Source organism: Grampus griseus, assembly GCF_964374135.1.
Source record: "Grampus griseus genome assembly, chromosome: X".
Classification (NCBI taxonomy): Eukaryota; Metazoa; Chordata; class Mammalia; order Artiodactyla; family Delphinidae; genus Grampus; species Grampus griseus.
In genome coordinates this window covers 57,143,985-57,162,694 of record NC_138999.1, presented here as the reverse complement: position 1 = coordinate 57,162,694, position 18,710 = coordinate 57,143,985, and the positions used below count along the sequence as shown (strand labels likewise).

General features: G+C 38.9%; 1 protein-coding gene across 1 annotated transcript in view; it reads left to right on the top strand.

Moving 5' to 3' along the window:
- OPHN1 (oligophrenin 1) overlaps positions 1-18,710 on the top strand; it is a 606,425-nt gene that overhangs the window by 185,394 nt on the left and 402,321 nt on the right. Inside the window, exon 3 of the mRNA XM_082681995.1 lies at positions 9,847-9,942. Within this exon, the coding sequence (XP_082538121.1) occupies positions 9,847-9,942 (96 nt within the window). The remainder of the gene's footprint in view (positions 1-9,846; positions 9,943-18,710) is intronic.

Here is an 18,710-nt window from a genome sequence, read left to right as displayed (position 1 = left end):
AAGAGAAAAAGAGATAGCATCTGGGCCAAGCAATTCTGATAGAAGAGGATACATGGGAGGAGCAGAGGGAGAGACAGAGTCAGAGACAGGGTGCTAGCAGCCTTTTTTAGTTCTGATATTGTTGCAAAAAGTTACTCTATCATTTCCTCTATTAGAAGCTTCTAGGTACCAGTCAAAATAAGCATTCCATTCAGTCTGTTTGATCTTGTGGCAGGCTTTTTTTAACTGTGTGCGCAAAAATAGCAATTTTGGAATATCAGAAGAACCCCAATTTGGCCATTTTAGGTTCAGATCTCCTTTAGTATAATTTCCCCAGTTAACTAGGTACTTGCAAGTATGAGCTCCGTACAGTGTTATACATGAATCTGTCTGGTGTGTTAGTCGGAGGTTGGTTTTCTGACGCCCCTTGTTTCTGTGTTTGAGAGATTCTATTTCCCATTTTAAGTTGAATTTGTCAGGGATAAAATTTACTAATGAAGTTGTGTGGTGGGCCAGTGTGCTGCTTGTGAGCTTGAGTCCTCTAGGTATCACCCTAGAGTTGTTTCAGTGCTTTTATGTGTCTCAGTGTCTCCCTTCAGTGGTCTAAGACCACTGGGTGCTCAGATTTCTGAATGGCCAATTCTTATCTGCAGCCCCTGGATGAGCAAGTGTTTTTTTTTTCATTTTTTAAAATTTTTGTGCGGTACGCGGGCCTCTCACTGTTGTGGCCTCTCCCGTTGCGGAGCACAGGCTCTGGACGCGCAGGCTCAGCGGCCATGGCTCACGGGTCCAGCCGCTCCACAGCATGTGGGATCCTCCCGGACCGGGGCACGAACCCGTGTCCCCTGCATCGGCAGGCGGACTCTCAACCACTGCGCCATCAGGGAAGCCCTAAGCAAGTGTTTTAATTAATGAGAGGGTTTCCCTATGGGACCACTGCATGATATGAGGCCTCTGCCTCCACCACTCCCGTAAATTTCTTAGTCGCCTGAGAAAGCTGTAACCGGCTGGGAGGAGTCTTGTCCCTTTTCTTTGGAGCATTGCTTTCATGTTATATCTTCATTTTTATCTTGGCAAATTCTATTAAGGCAGCTGAACTGAGGAAAAGTGTCAGATCAGCCACTTACCTAACCACTCAGCCAAGACCACTCAGTCTCTTAAAACTAAGCAAACCCTGGTATCTTTCAACCAGCACCTCCCTCCCCAGTATCTTTCACCTGGGTGGGTATTCCCTGGTATCTTTCAGCTGCTCCCCCCCACCCCAGCCCAGTATCTTTCAACTGGGCAGGGGTAGGTACCTGCTATATACCACCAAATAAAACTCAGGATGATCAACCAGCATTGGAGATCTGAGAACCAGGAGAGACGTACCCAAATTCGTCTGGACTCTCCAAGGAGCCCGACGGGTGCAAGGGGCCTCTGCTGGTACCAAGGCTTTGATTCCTCATAGAGTTCAGGTGAAGGAGAGAAGTCCACTCTGGGTCCCTTCATGGTTGCCATAATTGTTGACAAAAAATGCACAACGTAAGGGTTGCAAGTTAAGTTTTATTCGGGGCAAAATGAGGACTGAAGCCTGGGAGACAGCATTTCAGATAGCTCTGAGAAACTGCTCTGAGGAGGCTAGAGGGGGGAGCCAGGTTATATAGAAGTTGTGCAACAAAAGGCAGGTAGACTAAACATCAAAAGATTATTGTTACTTAAAGAAAACCAGATATGTCAAGTTAAGGAATTTAGTGCTTTTTCTATTTATGGGAAGGTGCAAGAGTCTGGGCTCACTGAAATCATTCCTTTGTTATGCACCTCAGCTATCTGGGGCAAGTTTTCACATCCTGAGTTTCCTCAGGGCTCACTGTAGAGAGTGGCTGCAGTCTTATGGCTGCTAGATGGCAGGTATTCTTTTTTTTTTTTTTTTTTTTTTTAGCTGAAGGTACAATTTTTTTTTTTTAACATCTTTATTGGGGTATAATTGCTTTACAATGGTGTGTTAGTTTCTGCTTTATAACAAAGTGAATCAGTCATATATAAACATATGTTCCCATATGTCTTCCCTCTTGCGTCTCCCTCCCTCCCACCCTCCCTATCCCACCCCTCCAGGCTGTCACAAAGCACCGAGCCAATATCCCTGTGCCATGCGGCTGCTTCCCACTAGCTATCTACCTTACTACGTTTGTTAGTGTGTATATGCCCATGACTCTCTCTCGCCCTGTCACAGCTCACCCTTCCCCCTCCCCATAACCTCAAGTCCGTTCTCTAGGAGGTCTGCGTCTTTATTCCTGCTTTACCCCTAGGTTCTTCATGACATTTTTTTTCTTAACTTCCATATATATGTGTTAGCATACGGTATTTATCTTTTTCTTTCTGACTTACTTAACTCTGTATGACAGACTCTAGGTCTATCCACCTCATTACAAATACTCAATTTCGTTTCTTTTTATGGCTGAGTAATATTCCATTGTATATATGTGCCACATCTTCTTTATCCATTCATCCGATGACGGGCACTTAGGTTGTTTCCATCTCTGGGCTATTGTAAATAGAGCTGCAATGAACATTTTGGTACATGACTCTTTTTGAATTTTGGTTTTCTCAGGGTATATGCCCAGTAGTGGGATTGCTGGGTCATATGGTAGTTCTATTTGTAGTTTTTTAAGGAACCTCCATACTGTTCTCCATAGTGGCTGAACCAATTCACATTCCCACCAGCAGTGCAAGAGGGTGCCCTTTTCTCCACACCCTCTCCAGCATTTATTGTTTCTAGATTTTTTGATGATGGCCATTCTGACTGGTGTGAGATGATATCTCATTGTAGTTTTGATTTGCATTTCTCTAATGTTTAATGATGTTGAGCATTCTTTCATGTGTTTGTTGGCAGTCTGTATATCTTCTTTGGAGAGATGTCTATTTAGGTCTTCTGCCCATTTTTGGATTGGGTTGTTTGTTTTTTTGTTATTGAGCTGCATGAGCTGCTTGTAAATTTTGGAGATTAATCCTTTGTCGGTTGCTTCATTTGCAAATATTTTCTCCCATTCTGAGGGTTGTCTTTTGGTCTTGTTTATGGTTTCCTTTGCTGTGCAAAAGCTTTGAAGTTTCATTAGGTCCCATTTGTTTATTTTTGTTTTTATTTCCATGACTCTAGGAGGTGGGTCAGAAAGGATCTTGCTGTGATTTATGTCATAGAGTGTTCTGCCTATGTTTTCCTCTAAGAGTTTGATAGTTTCTGGCCTTACATTTAGGTCTTTAATCCATTTTGAGCTTATTTTTGTGTATGGTGTTAGGGAGTGATCTAATCTCATACTTTTACATGTAGCTGTCCAGTTTTCCCAGCACCACTTATTGAAGAGGCTGTCCTTTCTCCACTGTACATTCCTGCTACCTTTATCAAAGATAAGGTGTCCATATGTGCATGGGTTTATCTCTGGGCTTTCTATCCTGTTCCATTGATCTATCTTTCTGTTTTTGTGCCAGTACCATACCGTCTTGATAACTGTAGCTTTGTAGTATAGTCTGAAGTCAGGGAGCCTGATTCCTCCAGTTCCTTCTTTCGTTCTCAAGATTGCTTTGGCTACTCGGGGTCTTTTGTGTTTCCATACAAATTGCAAAATTTTTTGTTCTAGTTCTGTGAATAATGCCAGTGGTAGTTTGATAGGGATTGCATTGAATCTATAGATTGCTTTGGGTAGTAGAGTCATTTTCACAATGTTGATTCTTCCAATCCAAGAACATGGTATATCTCTCCATCTATTTGTATCATCTTTAATTTCTTTCATCAGTGTCTTATAATTTTCTGCATACAGGTCTTTTGTCTCCTTAGGTAGGTTTATTCCTAGATATTTTATTCTTTTTGTTGCAATGGTAAATGGGAGTGTTTTCTTGATTTCACTTTCAGATTTTTCATCATTAGTGTATAGGAATGCCAGAGATTTCTGTGCATTAATTTTGTATCCTGCCACTTTACCAAATTCATTGATTAGCTCTAGTAGTTTTCTGGTAGCATCTTTAGGAGTCTCTATGTATCGGATCATGTCATCTGCAAACAGTGACAGTTTTACTTCTTCTTTTCCAGTTTGGATTCTTTTATTTCTTTTACTTCTCTGATTGCTGTGGCTAAGACTTCCAAAACTATGTTGAATAATATTGGTGAGAGTGTGCACTCTTGTCTTGTTCCTGATCTTAGAGGAAATGGTTTCAGTTTTTCACCATTGAGAATGACGTTGGCTGTGGGTTTGTCATATATGGCCTTTATTATGTTGTGTTTGGTTCCCTCTATGCCCAGTTTCTGGAGAGTTTTTTATCACAAATGGGTATTGAAGTTTGTTGAAAGCTTTTTCTGCATCTATTGAGATTGTCATATGGCTTTTATCCTTCAGTTTGTTAATATGGTATTTCACATTGATTGATTTGTGTATATTGAAGAATCCTTGCATTCCAGGGGGAATCCCGTCTTGCTCATGGTATATGATTCTTTTAATGTGCTGTTGGATTCTGTTTGTTAGTATTTTGTTGAGGATTTTTGCATCTATGTTTATCAGTGATATTGGCCTGTAATTTTCTTTTTTCATGACGTCTTTGTCTGGTTTTGGTATTGGTGTGATGGTGGCTTCAAAGCATGAGTTTGGGAGTGGTCCTCCCTTTCCTGTATTTTGGAAGAGTTTGAGAAGGATGGATATTAACTCTTCTTTAAATTTTTAATAGAATTTGTCTGTGAAGCTACCTGGTCCTCCACTTTTGTTTGTTGGAAGATTTTTAATCACAGTTTCAATTTCAGTGCTTTTGAGTGGTCTGTTTGTATTTTCGATTTCTTCCTGATTCAGTCTTGGAAGGTTTTGCTTTTCTAAGAATTTGTCCATTTCTTCCAGGTTGTCCATTTTATTGGCACATAGTTGCTTGTAGTAATCTCTCATGATCCTTTGTATTTCTTTGGTGTCATTTGTTACTTCTTTTTCATTTCAAATTCTGTTGATTTGAGTCTTCTCCCGTTTTACCCTGATGAATGCAGCTAATGGTTTATTAATTTATTCATCTTCTCAAAGAACCAGCTTTTAGTTTTATTGATCTTTACTATTGATTCCTTGTACTATTTTTTTTTTTTTTTGGTACGCGGGCCTCTCACTGCTGTGGCCTCTCCCGTTGCAGAGCACAGGCTCTGGACACGCAGGGTCAGCGGCCATGGCTCACGGGCCCAGCCACTCCACGGCATGTGGGATCCTCCCGGACCAGGGCACAAACCTGCGTCCTCCGCATCGGCAGGTGGACTCTCAACCACTGCGCCACCAGGGAAGCCCTCCTTGTATTTTTTAACTACAGAAGGTTTAATTGGCTCTTTTAAAAATATCTCCAACACTCTATTTTTATTTTTTATTTGGTGACACATCATTCTTATTCTCTCCTTTAGTTATTAGGCATGGTTTAGTTTAATTCTTTGAACATATTTAAAATAGCTAATTCAAAATCTTTTTTTTTTGAAAGTCCAGTGTCTGGGCTTCCTCCTGAATAGTTTCTATCGATAACCTGTTTTTTTTCTTGAGTATGGGGCAGTATTCTCTGTGTGACTCCTAATTTCTTGTTCAAAAGGGTACATTTAGAAAAATATAATGTGACAACTCTGAAGATTAGATTCTGTCTCCCTCCCAGGGTTTGTTATAAGTGACTCTTATTGTTCTTTGTTTTTTGACCTCCTGGACTATATCTGTCTTAAAGTCTGTACTTTTTGTTGTGTGAAGCCACTGAAGTCTTTGATAGCTTAGCTTAGTGTTCTGCTAATGATTGGACAGTGATTTTATTAAACAATTTTAACCAGTAAGTCTCCCAGCTTTTGCTGAAAGGCTTTGTGTGTGTTTTAAGGCATGCCTTCAACATTTGGGCAGTAAATTTACAATGCTGCCTTACCATTCTCTCCTTGCTTGTACAGGGCCTCAAATTCAGGCAGAAGAGAGAGATTAAGGCCTTTTCAAGTCTTCTGTGGGCAAACACACAACCCAGAGTGTGCATACATTTCTTTGCATGTATGTATCTTTCTAGATTTCTTGGAATAGTTTTCAGCTTTGCAAAGACCCCTATGAGTATGTCTTTCTCTAATTTGTCATTCTTTTTTTTTTCTTAGCAGGTGTTTTGTTCAGCCACTTTATAAGTCCAGTTTGTACATCACTTCAGGTCACCACAATCTTAAACAATTTCAGATGATTGTTTTTGTAAATGCTCCAATGGCAGCATAGTTTACACAGAATGAACTTTGCATTAAGAGAAGCAAAGACAAACTCTAAGAATGGAGCTTTCTGTACCTCTCAGACTGGACAAATAGTAATCATTCTCTGAGAGTGGGGCCTTGTGAACCTCCAGCTCAGTTCTGCCCTCTCCAGTGGCTGCTAAACTGTTGGTTTTCATAGATACTGTAGTTGTGAGACTGTTGGTTTTTAGCGTTATTGCAGAGATTGCAGAGCTGGAAAGAAGGTGATTTGATTAGAATAACTTAATATATCACAACATTCACTGTTTTTATGAAGATTCACTCTTTTGTCTTGAATATACAACCCTTAGATTGTTAAGCTTTAGTTAATTTATATAGTACTTGTGAGATATATATATATATATATATAGATATATATATAGATATATATATATATATGGGACAAAATACTTGGATCCAGAATATATAAAGAAATTTTATAGCTCAATAATAAGAAAATAAACAACTCAATCATAAAACAAGCAAAAATTTGAACAGACCCTTTGTAAGAAAAATTATTACAAATGTCCGATAAGTACATGATAAGATACTCAGCACCATTAGTCATCAGGAAAATGCAAATTAAAACTATAGTGAAATACCACTACACACCCATTAGAATGGCTAAAATTAAAATTAAGAAGTAAATAACCAGATGCTGGAAAGTATGTGGATCAACTGAAATTCTCATACATTGTTGATAAGAATACAAAATGGTACAATGGCTTTGGAAGACAGTTTAACCTTTTCTTATATAGTTTAATATACATTTAGCAACTAACTGTAAAACACATTCATTGAGCTCCTAGGGTGCACTCCTTGGGAGAAGTGAAAACATATGTCTCAGAAAGAATTTTACATGAGTGTTTATAGCAGTTTTTATTCATAATAGTGAAAGGCTAGAAACATCACAAAAGTCCCTGAATAGATGAATGAATGAATTATGGTATATTTACACAATAGGATACTACTTAGTAACAAAAAGATTGAATTACTGATTCATGAATTACCAAGACATCCTGCAGACTTAAATAAGTTGGAAATAAAAGAGGATATTCCGTATGATTCTGTAGAAAACTATAATGATAGAAACCAAATTGGGATCTATATAATATGAATTAGTTAACTAATCGATCCCGTTTATATTCTGCCTCATTCCCTGGAAGCTTCAATTGCCTAAAAGGCACTATCCAACTACATTCTAAAATGAGCTAGGAAAAGATGAGGGAAAAACATCATAGAAGACACACGAATATATAAGAAGGTGATTGAGGGAGAACTGACAAAGATAGCTTGAAAAATTATGAGATAGTGGCGTTGTGGGTGGGGGTGGGGCAGTATCAGGGAGGATATAAGGATGAATTTACATGGTTTGGAGTGGTGCAGCGAATTTTAGGACGATAAAGAAATAAATGTCCCATCCATGATAAGCATTTCTAGGTTATGTGTTGATTCTTTGTAGTCAGGAAGTCACCCAACACATTAATCTAAACTATATGTCTTTCCTGGCATTTCCCTCAGTACAGAGGCCAAATAAATGAGACCTTCTTTCCATGAAGAGCTGTTAATTTGTGTTTGTATTTTTGTGCATGTGATTTGCTTCATGGTCTCATTTTTTGGGTTTGTTTATAAGGTGAGGATAGTAATACCTACCTTTAGGTACTTGGGAAGAGTAAATGAAAAGTGTTTGTGCAAAGTCCTTCATAAACATTTTCAGGCTCTGTGCAGATGTAAGGTAGTGTTTTGAAGTCCAAGAAATCTGGAGAAGAGTGTTGGTGCAAATAATGAGAAAGGGAATGAATATAACTCCTTTCTCACTCCATGCCTTTACTTACAAAATACTGTAAATGTTGAAAATCATAATATTTGTGGTTTCTAAAATGTTCATATAATTCTAAATGAGGAGTGATTTATAACTGTACCTTGCTCAGCTCAATTTACGAAATCCTGGTATTTGTGAAAGGACAGTACAATGAATATCATATATAATTTCCCTGAGTAAAACAGAGCACATGGGAAACTCTGGCCTTGCATTTTTTTTGCTGCTGGCCAAAGAGGCCAGAGAAAAGTTTTCCAGATATGGAGGCAGTTTTGTGTTCTCTTTGCTGATGAAATGTGGAAGGCAGGGTGTGCATGCTCCTCTCACATTTATATGGCCTGATTTGAAGTGGAAAATGTGATTCTAAAATGTGGAAATTTGAAAACAAATGGTAACCTGGTCTGCAGTCTCCAATCTCTGTAAAGTATTATTATTATTGTTGTTATTATTGCCAATTATGTGTTCAGAGGGTCAAGGATCTAAATACTAAAAATAAGTACTCCTGAAAATGGGACATAGGCAAGAAGGTAATAAAATTCTTGGCATGTTTATCTGCTCCAGACAAATGCCTAAGCATGTTTTATTGTTTTTAACCATGATAGCCTAACCATGATAACTTTTCATTGAAAGGACTGTTGTTTGCATTGTCTCCCTTTCTGTTAGAGTGAGAGCAGAAACTTTCAGTAGCTTGTATATCTGATAGATATGAAGGTGGAGGATGATGAAGCTAAGGAGTGAAAGAAGAAATAGGAAAAGGGGGCCAAAAATTACCAAGAAGCTTGATCTTTCATAGAATATGGTCTTAATGTGTTACTTTAGTTGGTGACAGCAGTGCTCCTCAAACTCTAAAGAGCATATGAATCCCCTAGGGATTATATAAAAATGCAGTTTCTGATTTTGTAGGTCTGGGGTGTGACCTGGGAATGTGTATTTCTATCAAGCTCCCAGGTGATGATGATACTGCTGGCCTGAGAACCACTCTTGGCATAGCAAGATTGGAGGTTTGGCTGGATATACCGGTGAATGTCATATTTTAAAAATTTCAATAAGGATAATTTGTCAAAAGCGTAGCTAATTATGATTTAATTTTATATCATCATTAAACTTCTGTGTAATAAAATTCAAAATCATTGACCAAAAATAAAAACATCTGTCTGGCCATACCACCCTCAATTTTTCATCAATTATCTCCTTATTTTAGGTCCCTTAGTGCATACTCTGTGAGCAAGTTAAATTTGTCCCTCTGCCAGATAGTATCTTAACCCAGGCTGCCATCTGGTTAATGTGTAAAATGTCCAGCTGTTACTACCTATGTTGTCATGGGAAATGCCCTAGAGATGCAGACAGACCACCGGGCTTCTAGTTACAGCTCTTCCAGATAGCTCTGGAACCTGGAGCTATTTTTTTCTTTGTACAATTATTGTGGATATTTCTTTGGTAGAGGTAAGAAAACGTCTAGTCCATTGTCCATAATAGGCACTCAATAAAGCTTAGGGAGACTCTCTTAGGAGTACAACTAAGTAGCTTTAGGTCTTACAGGCTTTGGGTAGAACAGGTCATATAGGACAGGGATTGAATATAAAACATGTACCATGACTTAAACAAAGGACTTCACTAAGCTGCCCTACTTCATCTTTAATGTGTGGTTTTAGTTGCTCAAATTTTCTACTGAAGGTCTGGTCTTTGGTTTAACGTCTTGCAATGCAACTTGCTACCTGCTAGGAGCACTTCCCTTTGTTTTTCTCCTGTCTGCTCTAACAGAGATGAGGAAATCAGACAAAAGGCAGCAGTATTGACCATTTCTCCTGTTTCCCTTCCTTTACAGATTACTCCTCTGCTGTTCAGAAATTTTCCCAAACGTTGCAGTCCTTTCAGTTTGATTTCATTGGAGACACTCTGACTGATGACGAGATTAACATTGGTAAGTCTTCAGCTACATATGGCCATGTGCCTCTCATAGCAGGTCTGAGAAAAAGCAGCTTACTTGGTCTGTGGGTATAGAAAACTTGGGCATCTTTAATCCCTGTTGTCCCCTGTTGTGCCAAGCTCCTGGGAGGCTGCTTAAGAAACATAAAGAAACATTCCCTTGTAGTCCCATTTCCTACTTACACAAAAGCAATCAAAAGATATCCCTTAAACCTCCACTGAGGTCTTTGACTCTGTCTGCAGGGGAATTTTTCTTTAAAGAATCTAACACACGAAAATAGATGTTTTTGTGAAGGATAAAGAGTGATTTTTTTTGTTTTTTTTCGCAAAATAATTTAGAGTAAGGTTCTTCTAAGGAACAAATTCCCCGAGAAAGTTTAAAATTAGCATTTATATATGTACAGCTTTTAAGGCAACAGGAGATTTGGCATCTCTCTTTGGGAGCTGAACTTAATAACTCGCTTTGTGAGCTGCATGATGTTGGACAAGATATTTCCTCTCTCTGAGCCTTAGTCTTGTCCTCTGTAAAATGTGGTTAATATTTATCTCTCAAGGATGTTACAATTAGGAGATTGAACAGTGGAAGTAAGAACTTTGTGTTTGTTATGAAGTTAATTATGGCCCTTGGGCCAATCTTCTCTGCCACATTTTTTTGTAAATAACGTTTTGTTGGAACACAGACTTAACTGGAACACAGTTAAATATTGTCTGTGGGTGATTTTGTAGTACAACGGCAGCATTGAGTAGTAGTGGCAGAGACTGCATGACTTTCAAAGCCTCAAATATTTGCCCTCTGGCCATTGAAGAAAAAAGTTTGGTAACCACTGAGTTAATTGTCGTGGTCCGAAGGTGCATTGGAAAAGAATTTCCAGACACAGGGCAGAATGTAAAGAAGGTAGAATTTATTAGAGGGAAAGGTCGCTGCCAGAAGGCAGCCCGACTTCCTAGTAGTCTGGGAGAGTCGAGCCGGAACATGTGCTATTGATTAGTTTTTATAGCCAGAAAACAAAGGAATGGTCCGAGGTGAAAATTTCATTTACTTATTGGTCGAGGCACATATACCTTCCTTCTATAGGGTGCGAGTGAGGCAGGGCATATGCCTTTCCTTATTTGGGACAGGTCCAGTTGCCCAGGTGGGCGTCGCCCAGGTGGGCTCAGGAATTTTGTAACCATCCTGACATGGTGGGGAGGGAGACTAAGAGTCGGGTAGGGGGTGTAACGCTGAAACTTTTTCAGGCAGGGTTGTCCTTTGTCCTTGAAGCACCATTGTCCTTGCAGTACCACATTAAAGAGTTAGTGTAAAGCATTTGCTAGATGAGAGCACAGAAATAGTGTGAACGATCTAATGTCACCAAAACAATTATATTTATGAGCCCAAGAACTAAAATATAAAATGTATTATTATTATATTAAATGCTCTTTGCAGTAAATATGAATAATATATAAAAATATAAAGTTACCTGTAATAAGATATTTCAGCACAGAAGCAATGTATTGGATGTATTGGCATATTGTCTTTTAACTCTCTTTTGTACATGTATCTGTTTTGTGTATGTGTAATTTAGTTCATACTAAATACATAATTTTATCTAATTTCAACCTGACATTTCATCAAGTATTTTCTCATGTCATTTAAAAATTTTCATAAGCTTCATTGCATGGGACAAGGACATTGTTTTGTTCATTACTATTTCCCTAGCATGTAGAGGAGTACCTAGCATATAGTAGATGCTCAATACATGTTTGTTGAATGAATGAGTAATGGATGCATTTGAGTTTCATTATTATAGGAGCTATACTTTATATACTCTTCAACTGTTGTTAGAAATTTAACTTTTTTCCAATTTTTCATGTTTATAAATCATACTGCAATGAGTATTTTTATGAGGTTGATGACTAATGTTTTGGATAAATGTGGCAGTGTAACTAGTGAGGCAGACATTTGCATTTGGATTATTTCTTTATTCACTCCACTTCATTCTACTTCTGCAAATCTGTCTTGGTCTAAGGGCATGGCTTATTTAAAAGTTAATATTGTGAGAGTCAGATAGTCCAAGTTTGAACTCTAGCTTTGCAGCTTATTAGCTGTGTAATCTTGGAAAGTGACTTCACCTCTCTAAGTGTTACATTTCTCATCTGTAATATGGGGATGAGGTGATCAATGCCATGTGTGCACAGTGCCTAAATAAATGTTAGCTATTTAATCATTATTATTATTATTATTTTAATCATTATTATTAATATAAGGTTTTGTTACTTTGTACCTTGCAATGGACTGAATGTTTTTGTGTCTTCCACAAATTCATACGTTGAAATTCTAACCTCCAATGTGACGGTATTAGGAGGTGGGGCCTTTGGGAGGTAATTAGGTCATGAAGGTGGAGCCCTCATGGATGGGATTAGTACCCTTATAAAAGAGACTCCAGAAAGCTCTCTCACCCTCTTTCCATCATGTGAGGATACAGTGAGAAGTTGGAAGTCTGCAACCTGGAAGAAAGCTCTCAGGAGAACCTGACCTTGATCTCAGACTTCTAGCCTCCAGAACTGTGCAAAATAAATTTCTGTTGTTTATAAGCCACACAGTCTATGGTATTTTGCTATAGTGTCCTGAACTCAGTTAAACACGAATTGGTACTGAGAAGTCCGGGGTGCTGCTATAACAAACACCTAAAAATGTGGAAGTGGCTTTGGAACTGGGTAATGGGCAGAAGCTGAAAGAATTTTGAGGTGCATGACAGAGAAAGTCTAGATTGCTGTGAATGGAATTTTAAAGGTGATTCTGGCAAGAGCTCTGAAAGAAGAAAGAGTGGTAGGGAAAGCTTCAGTCTTCTTGGAGAATACCTAAGTAATCATGGACAGAATATTGGTAGAAATATAGATGGTAGAGTCCATTTTGAGGAGGTCTCAGACAGAGAGGAGGAACATGTTATGGGACAATGGAGAAAGGTGATCCTTGTTATAGAGAGGCAAATAATTAGGCTGCACTGTTTGTGTTCTAGTGTTTTTTTGGAAGGTGAAACTTGCAAGCAATGAAATTGGATATTTGGCTAATGTGGTTTCTAAGCAAGTGTTAAAGGAGTGGCTTGGTTTACCCTGACTGCTTATACTAAAATGTCAGAGGAGAGAAATGAAGAGAAGGTGAAATTTTTAAGCAAAAAGGAACCAGAACTTAAAGATTCATCCATATTACAAAAAATGAGAAAGTGTATTTGGAAGAAAGCACTAAAGGTATGGTAGACGTACCATTTGATAAGGAAATTAATGTGGGTGTGAACCATGGATTTAATCAAGTATCTCAACAAAAGCTAGGAATAAAGATGGGATTATACCAGCAGAAACACTGCCAGCTAGGACTAAAGGAAACAGAGAAAACAAGACAAAATGAAGGAAAACTTATTAGATCCTATAGGACCAGACCATAGAGCAATGTGAACCTGCACTATTCTTCTTCAAAACAAGGGAAGAAGGACCCTGAAGGTGATTCAGAGATCATCAGGGCTGCCACTCCCACCCTAGGTGTAGGGGTATGGCCACTCTGCAGAATCCTGAGGATACACACAAACCTCTCTCCCCATGCCTCTTCCAGACAGAGAACCAAAATGTGTGGGGCCACTGCAGAGAGCCACAGTGTGGGCAGCCCTCCACCACACTGTGGGGGTGATGTTGCTACTCCAGTGGGTCCAGAAGGCTAGACTGCTGCCACAGTGGGTCTAGAAAGCAGAGCATCAAGCCAAAGAGCATTGTTCTCAAGACTTAAGATCATATGGAACTTGCCTTGCTAGATTTTGGGCTTGCTTGGGACCTATCGTTCCTTCCTTCTTTCTTTTTGGAGTGGGAATGTCTATCTTATGCATGTCCCATCATTGTATTTTGGAAGCACATAAGTTGTTTGTTTTCACAAGTTCACAGCTAGAGAGGAATTTTGCCTCAGTATAATTTGTACCTTGAGTCTCACCCATATTTGATTTAGATATTTAGATGAAATTTTGGACTCTAGACCTAAAAGTTGATACTGGAATGAGTTGACTTGTAGGGCTGTTGGGATGGAATTAATATATTTTACATGTGAGAAGGACATGAATTTTATGGAGCAGGGGATGGAATGCAACAGACTGAATGTTTGTATCTCCCCCAAATTCATGTTAAAAGCCAATCCCCAAAGTGATGGTGCCAGGAGGTGGAGCCTTTGGGAAGCAGATAGATCATGAGGGTAGAACCCTCATGAATGGTTTTAGTGCCCTCATGAAAGGGACCCCAGAGAGCTCTCTAGCCCTCTTTCCATCATGTTAGGATACAGCAAGAAATCAGCAGTCTATAAGCTGAAAGAGAGCATGCTCCAGAACCCAACCATGCTGGCACTCTGATATTGGACTTCCAGCCTCCAGAACTGTGAGAAATTTCTATTGTTTATACATGACCCAATCTATGGTATTTTATTATAGCATCCCAAACTAAACATATTTCTTTCTTAAAAATAACTACTACTTGCCTATCAATTGGTAACCTTGAAGACTGCAGATGCATGGTATGTGGAATTTCATAAATATGTCTTTTTTCTACTAAAAAAATGTCAGACTAGGCTTCCCTGGTGGTGCAGTGGTTGAGAGTCCGTCTGCCGATGCAGGGGATGCGGGTTCGTGCCCCGGTCCGGGAAGATCCCACATGCCGCGGAACAGCTAGGCCCGTGAGCCATGGCTGCTGAGGCTGTGTGTCCGGAGCCTGTGCTCCACAACGGGAGAGGCCACAACAGTGAAAGGCCCGCATACCGCAAAAACAAAAACAAAAAAAGTCAGACTTTGAACATGTGCCCATTTTCCCTAAAGCCAACCAACAGATCTGAGATGTGTCCCATATCTTCTTTTATGTTGAACTTTGTGCTTCAACTCTCTCACCCCTCTGAAACCCACCATAATTGTCAACTAGTACCAGCAGCATAAAAGAGTGTGTGAGCTTGAGCATAATGGCTTATAAACAAAAATAAAAATGACCCCCTGGTGCTGCCAGGTTCTTGTTGATGTCTGCTGGCTGTGACACATTTGCTTCTTAATGTATGCTTTACAGTAACCCTTTGACTCAGTTATCATTTGCCTGCCAATTCCAGAAACTCCTAGTTATCATCTGACCATTGCTTTTAGTGATGCTGACTCATAAACTAATGTTTATTGATGGGGACTGAAAAGAGATTTTGAGAATTTCAATGGCCTGTCATAGTCATTGGCTTTGTTGATTTTGTCATTTTGAAAGCTGGGACGTGTGGTGTTAGTGAGGCGAACAACCGATGCTCCACCGGCTGAGGCTGAAGCTCCTTAGAGGCTCTGAGAAGCAATCTTGGAGATCCTACTGGGAGGCTATTGTTGGGAAAGAACAGTTGCTTTGGAAGTGGAAAGAACAGAGTGTGCCATGCCCTCCAATTGCCAGTACTACTGGCCCTTCTGTTTCACTGGAAAAACTGGTAAAGGTACAGTTAGGATGGAATTTTGGGCTGAGCTTTTAGATTTCACATTACATGTGAAGAGGGCCTTGCAGTTCTCCCCATAATAGATTTTTCATGGTTGCTGCAAGAGGTAATCAGTAGCATTAACCCCATTGTAGATTCCAGTTGTGTAACAGAGATGGTAGTGATTCCTAGGGGATGTAAGGGAAAGCCTGAAGCTTCTCTGAAGAGTTCCTTCCCTTGATGGTCAGCTCTTGGACCTCACAGTCTGTGTACAACAGAGACAAGTGGGAGGAAGTATCTCACTGCCCTGACCATGACATTTGTCACTGCTTTAGAGTGCGACATCTGTGCTTTCAATTAGCATTGTCTGACCTTTTCTCTACCTCTATGGCCCAGTAACAAAAGGAAATGACAAGTGTTTAGGTAGTGTTGTATCTCCTTCAGATTTGAGTTTTATTTATTGGCTATGAGATCTTGGCAAAATTACTTGAGCTTGTTGGGTCTCTGTTTTCCTCATTTGTAAAGTAGGCAGTATAACCTACTTCCCAGAATTGTGAGGAGTAAATCAGATAAATACATGTATACATGTATCAGAGGGTGTATATAAATCATTTGTCTCAATTCCTGGTGATCCTACTAGGAAGGTGGTAGAACCTAATTTTTGGAGAAAGCTGTTAGTTTGAAACTATATTTCCCGAGTTAACTACAAGAGGAAAATGTAAAATGAGATGTCAGTGTTTACAGGGATCTAGTTCAGTTATTCCTAATATAGCTTTGTATCAGAATTACCTGGAGAGCTTGTTGATCCAGAGTCTCAGGACCCGTGTTAGGTGAAATGAATCAGTTTGCTTGTTTATGCCTGGAGAAAGAAAATGCAGTGATTTTAAATCTCAGACTGCAAATCAAATTTCTAGTCTAGTCATCAACATATTTGAAGAAACTCCTTTGTGGACCAAGCAGATTGATTTAAGGTCAAACTTGCAGGTAGAAAGTTCCATGAGCCACCCATTACTGCTTTATAGGAGCAGAGGACTCAGGTAAAATTCTACATTATCTATTACCCCAGCCCCCACACTTTTATTCAACATGAATATTATTCATTGCTGATAGTTCACAGGCAATCATAAACCTGATTGGGATGCAGCAGGGCTTAAGAAATAGTTGCTTGAGGACTTTTGTTGGTGTTTTTCTGACCACCTTTTGAGGTTGCAAAGGTCAGTTGTTTTAGGGTCCTGAAAATCAGACATCCTAAAAGAAGAGGTATACCCTAAATGAGAAAGAAAAATATTAATATAAAAGTTAAAATTTTTTTTAAAATTTTATTTATTTTTTATTGAAGTATAGTTGATTTACAATGTTGTGTTAGTTTCTGGTATACAGCAAAGGGATTCAGTTTTATACACACACACACACACACACACACACACACACACATATATTCTTTTTCATATTCTTCCATTATGGTTTGTTACAAGAAATTGAATATGGTTCCCTGTGCTGTACAGTAGGACTTTGTTGTTTAACACAAAAGTTTGTATTAAAGAAAAGAGCCAGGAGTTGAACACTGAGGGTCCAGTGATTTCTAAGTGGTCAGTGGTGGAAAATTTTTTGATTATGTAGTGCCGCTCATTGGAGTTTCTTGAACCTCTCAAGGTGGGATGTCAGTCCTCTTTGTGATATTGTCCATATTCCTGGCAATCTTTCATATAAGGGCATATATGAATTGAGCATTTCACCTGACTTCCTTAGTCCAGACAGTGGTTTGTCCAGGGAAAATTCTAGCCCAGTGCATGGTCTGCTGTGGTGGTGAGCACTTAGAGGTTTATATCAAGTCATCGGGTTTCAGTTCACAGGTCTTCTTCATATCATGGGGAAAGGGTCAGTTACAAGGTGACCTGGAATCCTTATAGGGATATGGATCATCAGGTCTTAGTTCTCCATGACTCCAGATCATATGGGAAGGGGAACATTGGAATTGCTAGTTTGGAGGATTATAACTAGATATTGGAAAAAATAGAAGGGATTGAAAATTTGCTAAATATTTACAAATTGGGAAAGTTGGCTGGATCCAGTTCAATTTACAGATAGATACCAAAACTGTTTTTTTTTGACAAGAGGAGGAAGTCGTTTAAATCTCAACCAGATAAGACAGGGTGTGCATGTTTGTAAGTTACCCTCAATTAACAAGAGATGCAAAAGTTCAACTAGCTCAAAGACAACAGGGCAAAACTCTGATAATCCAAAAGGGTGTGCTATAGACAATGCATCATTTTCCATTGAAACACAAAAATACTCCCTTTTGATGAAAGTTAATCTCAAAGAAAAAATATTCTTGATTTAAAAAATAAGGCTGGTCTCATGAGATTTCGCCTAATTATTTGTACTCACAACAAGGATAATTATTTGCCATATGGGTCTATTTAAGTTTGCTTTGCTGGAAGTTTTCAAAAAGAATCTAAGATTGGATTTTTAAAAGCCCTTTGAGGCTAAGAAGCCAAGCCAAGAATTATCCACCAGATTTCACCTGCAGTACCTAAAAATTTGGGTGGATTCTTCTCTAGATACCCAGCATATCCTAAAGTTTTTGTGTCTGCCAGGAAGAGAGTTTCCTTACTCACCTATAAGGCCAAGAACTCTGTAATACAGGTGTCAGCCTGGTTTTTCCACGAGGGCTTTGTGAGCATTGTTGGCTCCGTAAAGTCAACCTTTCTCCTTAAAAGTATCTGGTCATATCTGATTCAATGAGCATCATTTTCATATATGTCATTCCAGGTAAGGCCTTGGTTGCAAAAACCAGTGTTCCAACCCTTTCCTGATAATAAAGAGGACAGACTCTAATTAAACCTATGTAAATAATTTTATTGTTATGGAAATAAGAATAATATGAGTTTCTGAATCCTAGATGGGATTAGGCAGAGATAATGCCACTTACAAATGTCATTTACAAATGAATGTCATTTCATTTCAACTTACAAAAACATAATATTCTAAATTGTTATGAGTTATAGACAACTTACAACATAAGAGAAATGGGTTCCTTATATATTCAAAAAATAGAACATTGTAACATCAGTAATATTCCAAACAAAACCCTCAATCATCCTTCATTAGTTCATTCAGTCCTAAGTAGTTCTTGTTTTACTAGACCTTGCATTAGCAAACTCATGAATTCATTTGATTCTCAGAGTTCTCAGAATCCTGAATCAATTCACTGGTATGATCTCAAAGGTCATTAAAGGGTGCCATCAGAAACCTGTACACAAAAGGATTGGTACAGTGCTATTCTCTGGGGTTCTGAGAAAGTCCTTCTTTGTTAACAATGAAGT